Genomic DNA, 5382 nt, shown 5'->3' with positions numbered 1-5382 from the left:
TGTGTGTGTGTGTGTGAGAGAGAGAGTGTGTGTGTGTGTGTGTGTGTGAGAGAGCGAGAGAGAGTGTGTGTGAGTGTGTGTGTGTGTGTGAGAGAGAGAGAGAGTGTGTGTGTGTGTGAGTGTGTCTGTACGTTTGTGTGTGTGTGTCAGTTGTGTGTGTGTGTGTGTGTATCACCTGAACACATCCTCTGAATCCACTGATGACTTTATTCCTGCTGTCTGTGACTCCGCCGACACTCATAGTCTTCAGTTTAACACCCTTCAGCTTAGAGTCCAGATCCATAGACGACTATACACACAAACACACACACACACACACACACACACCCTTATGTCTACATTATATTCGTAAATAAATTCAAATGATAAAAGTCTTCATAAAACATTTTAATTGTATATAACACAATAAAGATTTGAATATTTTAAGGCGAGGTCAAGCGTATGGTGTCTGACCGTGTACAGGCCGTGGTCGAGGCTCAGTGCCGCCGTTACGCCGCCCGCCGCCGGGCCCCGGAGCTCCAGCAACACATGATGCCATTGGCCGTCGCTCACTGTGACATCATCAACACGAGACACGGTGGAGTCCTCGCCGCGCTGAACCGACGTCATCACGTAACCCTCCCTCAGCTGACACACACACACACACACACTCAGTGACGTCCATTCATCATTCACAGACCAGATAAACACTGACTTGCTTCTTGCGTCAGACCAAGGCTGCATCTCATTGCTAGTTTTACTTGATCTTAGTGCTGCATTCGATACTATAGATCATGACATACTCATAGATTGATTACAAAACTATACAGGTATCCAAGGGCAGGCTTTAAGATGGTTTAGATCCTACCTGTCCGATCGCTACCACATTGTTCATTTAAATGGGGAGTCATCTCAATTATCACCAGTAAAATATGGAGTGCCACAAGGATCTGTCCTAGGTCCTCTGCTATTTTCAATATACATGTTGCCCCTTGGTAATTATTATCACCAATGATAAGCTACTACTAATATATTGTAGAAACATATATTGTACAGCTGCTTTGAAACTATTTGTATCGTGAAAAGCGCTATACAAATAAACTTGAATTGAACTGATGACATCATCATGCACTACACAAACATATGTCTAATCAAACATGCTCTAGAAGTCATCATACATACTATAATATATAAGATTACAGTATATTCATATAAAATATTGAATGAAGCAAGTATAAATTATTTCATCAATATCCCACTCCAACTTTCAATAGGAAATACAAATACATAGAACAAAAAAAAACTCACATTTATGGTGTTTTTCAAATCTAATAACAACAAAAACTGCCCACTCCGGTTTAGTGTGTGTAAGGTGTCATATCACACACAGCCAGCAGGAGGCGCTGCAGACACATGAAAAAATCAGTCTGTGCACCTGCTGCTGAAGCTGCTCAGCTGTGTGTGCGCTTCATATCTGTTTGAGAGCTCAAGTTGGTGAAACCTCAGTTTAATGACGCCCTCATTTGTAAAACAGTATGAATATGGAGTATGTTTTTAACGGCACCTGTATGGTGAGGTTGTGTTGTGCTGAACTGATGTGTATCAGCGTCGCCGTCGGCTGCCGCGTGCGAAACATGAACTCCAGGTGCCACGGAACCGTTACCACGACAGCCACATCCCGCCACGACAACAGCCCGTTACCATGGAAACGCAGCGGGTTGGGCATCACTGCGGACAGACAGACAGATAGGTGTGGTTACTGACCGATCCGCCGCTAACGGACGCGTGGCTCACGTGACGCTCGCTCACCTTTCTCGCAGTTCCGTCCTCCAAATCCCAGCGGACAGTCGCATCGGAACGAACCCCACAGATTCACGCAACCGCCGCCGTTCAGACACGGGTTAGTGCTGCAGAAATGACGCTTCGCCGAGCATCCTGGGAAAACAACATAATGCGCTCGTTACGGGAAAACACTGTCGCAGGAAGCGCGATAAATCACCGGTAGCTCCTCACCGGCTAGCGTTCCATTATTAGCGATGAATCCGGCCATGTCGATGTGCCGCTGGTCGATGCGCAGGTCCTTCATGCAGCCGACAAACTGCCGGCTCCGGACGCGAAACTCCTCGGGGAGTTTGGGAACACCGCCCAGCAGCAGCGGCCCTGTCAGATCCAGAGACCTGCCGCAAAACAACACAACATTACACACTCACGCTGTTACCAGCGATTAGCGCTCATCAGGGGTTGCACCGACTAATCGAATGCTCACATGAAGCTTTAAGCTTGACGTCGACTAGTCGCTGGTCCTATAGAGGGCGCAACAGGATAAGAAATCTTTGAAGGACTTCCACATTTACGCTCAGTTTCCAAACAGTTCAAATGACAAATAAATGCATACTCTGAAAGCGCTCCACAAGACGTGTGTGATTATATTACTGGATGCTCGAAATTGAACGGGAGAATGCACATTTTAAACAGCTTATTGTACAGGTAAGTTAATCGCCGTTCTGATCTAATGTGCTGCTGCACTGTAACGCACACACACACACTACAGACAGCTCGTACATCACACACACAGAATCATTCAGAGCGGAAATGCATTGTCAACACTGTTCTGTGACTTCTCAATAAAATAGCTTAGAAACTGAAAAGTTCAAGCATATATTTCTTAATAACTAAATCCCACAGCTTCACTACTAGTAGAGAGACGCTGCCAGGCAGAATTAATTCACACGCAATCGCTCTCACTAATGCATTCATATTAATGTAATCTTTACTGTGCTTCTTTATCTGTACGTGATTGAGAACGAGCAGAAATCTGTGAGAAATATAACGACCCAAAGACACAAAAACTGATAAAAAAGAGCTGCTATAGGAGCAATAGCCGTGTGTGCAGCGCTGTGTGATATGCCATAGCTGTGCACAAGCTGTTTATCACAGCTCCAGACTTATTTGTTCATTAATGATATCATCAGCGACTAGTCGACTTTCATCACATAAAAGTCGACTTCAAAAAATCAGAAAATCTCATCAGACTCGCGCTCTTACTTCTTGGATCCTGATTGGCTGCCCTGGGCGGAGCACAAATAGTTTCCAATCACATGACCGAAGCGCAGCGCCACCGACGTGTCACAGCCGTCCACCGTCACCACGACGACCTTCTGATCGGACGGGCCCTGAGGGAGACCCGCGCGGTTCAGGACGGGCTGAGAGAGAGTGAGACACACAGAGAGAGAGAGAGAGAGAGAGAGAGAGAGAGAGAGAGAGAGAGAGAGACACACACAGAGAGAGAGAGTGAGAGACAGAGAGAGAGTAGTTTATATTATATTATATTATTATATTATAATATTTGTATAAAGTAAAAAAATCACATGTATAATTCTATTAAATATTTTATAAAAGATTAATTATAAAGTATATATTAAAATAATTAATATTTATAAAAAAATATCAATGTAAAGACAGACAGATGTGTGAGGAGCTTCATCTTTATCTGTGGTGTATTTCTGTCTGTTCATCTGATTCCACTCGAACGAACACCAACAGACACAATGAGCCTGGCTTAATGAATGATCTCATCACACAGAGGTCACGACCCCTCTCAGGCTGACCCGGCTGCTGCAGGTCACACATGTGGGACCTCAAAGCTGTGAGTTTGAACGAGCCAATCAGAGCAGCACAGGGGCGGGGCCTGAGAGTCACAAATTCTTACTGGTCATAAAGTAATAAGGTAAACCACACGCGCGCACACACACACACACACACACACACTCACATTCACTCACTCTCACACACACACACTCACGCACACAAGCAAACACACACGCACACAGACACACACACACACAGACACACTCACAGACACACTCACAGAAACACACACACTCACTCACGCACACAGACACACGCACACAGACAAACACACACACGCACGCCCACACGCAAACACACACACACGCACACAGACACACACACCTCACACTCGCACACACACTCACAGAGACGCACACACTCACACTCGCACAGAGACACACACACACACACACACACTCACTCAAGCACACACTCACTCACGCGCACACACACACATGCTCACACAGAGACACACACACACACACAGTTTTACACTGACTCCCTCTGGTCTCGGATCACACACAATGTGTGATTACACAGAAAACCTCGCTGTGCTTTCTGACTCTTCACATGTTTGGCTCACGCAGGTTTTCTATAAAAACGTCACAAACTGAAGATACGGGCGCGACAGCTGCGTTTATCTGCTACTCTTCCACTCTTGAACTTCCTCTGAACTCTGAGCAATACGAGCGAGAAACAGAATCAGGTATCTGACGTCTCACACGCACCTGCGAGGACACTTTGCTTTCCGAACACTTTGAGTGGACGGCACTGAGCTCACATCACACGCTTTCTTCTGGGGCTTTTAGCTCTTTATGAAGAGCAACGGTTTACTTCCGTCTGTATGATTTCTGGTTATTTATTGTAAAAAAAAAAAACTAAATTATATCTGTATATTCTAATCACAGTGGCTGCATTAAGTAGTTATTTCAAGTATAAAGATGTTTGTTTTTTATTATTATTTGCAATGTGGAAATATGGTTGTTTTTTAATGTGGAGATAAACTGGCAATATTTTTGAACTCTTTGAGTATTTAAAAGGGAAACCATGCCATTAAATAGGAGTTAATTTAGCAGAAAGCTGTTCTCTTGTGCAGATGAAGTTGCCTTTGGTACTGAGATGCATCACGTGATCACGCTGAACCTCAAGGGCTCGCAGCAGCTCGATGGGCTCGTTTCTGACACACTGGATGGCTTTATTATTATTATGTTTGATTTATGAAACCTTTGAATAATTGAGAATATTGATTATTCCACACACTTAAACACAATTGTAATTCTGAGTTTATAGTAAAATTAAAGAGTAAAAATGGCCAACTGTGTTGTTTTTCTCTTTTGTGCTCCTGTGAAGCACATCAGAGGAAACGGTGTTCTGCGTACAGAGCAGCTTCAGGATTGTTCTTCATTATTTTCATGGAACGTTCCTCAGGACTGTACTGTAAATGCCACCGTTGTTACTGTATCTGGACGTCTGTTTATGTATAGTTTTTGGGTGAAATCTGAGTCATGTGACTTCTGAAGACCTGGATAATGAGCTCCGAACACACGGACGCCGGGAATGCAACCGTTACGGTGAGGTTTGTATAAGAGCAGCTTGAACATTCGGCTGAACTTCTGCTTTTGTGTTCAACAGAGTACAGAATCAGCTGCACCTCTGTATGAGAAATACTGCAAAAAAGTATATTTTTGTCTCTTATTTTACAGTAAAACATATCTAAATTCATAGATCGAGATACGTTTACTGCAGAAGCAAAATACATTTTTATTTATATAA

At 43.9% G+C, this 5382-nt stretch overlaps 1 protein-coding gene across 1 annotated transcript in view; it reads right to left on the bottom strand.

Moving 5' to 3' along the window:
* celsr2 (cadherin, EGF LAG seven-pass G-type receptor 2) overlaps positions 1-5382 on the bottom strand; it is a 46634-nt gene that overhangs the window by 18157 nt on the left and 23095 nt on the right. Inside the window, exons 6-11 of the mRNA XM_016255916.1 lie at positions 3025-3182; positions 1993-2156; positions 1789-1914; positions 1544-1707; positions 454-627; positions 176-289 (exon numbers count right to left, since the gene is read on the bottom strand). Of these exons, the coding sequence (XP_016111402.1) occupies positions 176-289; positions 454-627; positions 1544-1707; positions 1789-1914; positions 1993-2156; positions 3025-3182 (900 nt within the window). The remainder of the gene's footprint in view (positions 1-175; positions 290-453; positions 628-1543; positions 1708-1788; positions 1915-1992; positions 2157-3024; positions 3183-5382) is intronic.

Source organism: Sinocyclocheilus grahami, unplaced genomic scaffold, assembly GCF_001515645.1.
Source record: "Sinocyclocheilus grahami isolate Dianchi unplaced genomic scaffold, SAMN03320097.WGS_v1.1 scaffold1378.1, whole genome shotgun sequence".
Lineage (NCBI taxonomy): Eukaryota > Metazoa > Chordata > Actinopteri > Cypriniformes > Cyprinidae > Sinocyclocheilus > Sinocyclocheilus grahami.
The sequence above is the reverse complement of the archived record's forward strand: the minus strand, read 5'-3'. Positions and strand labels throughout refer to the sequence as shown.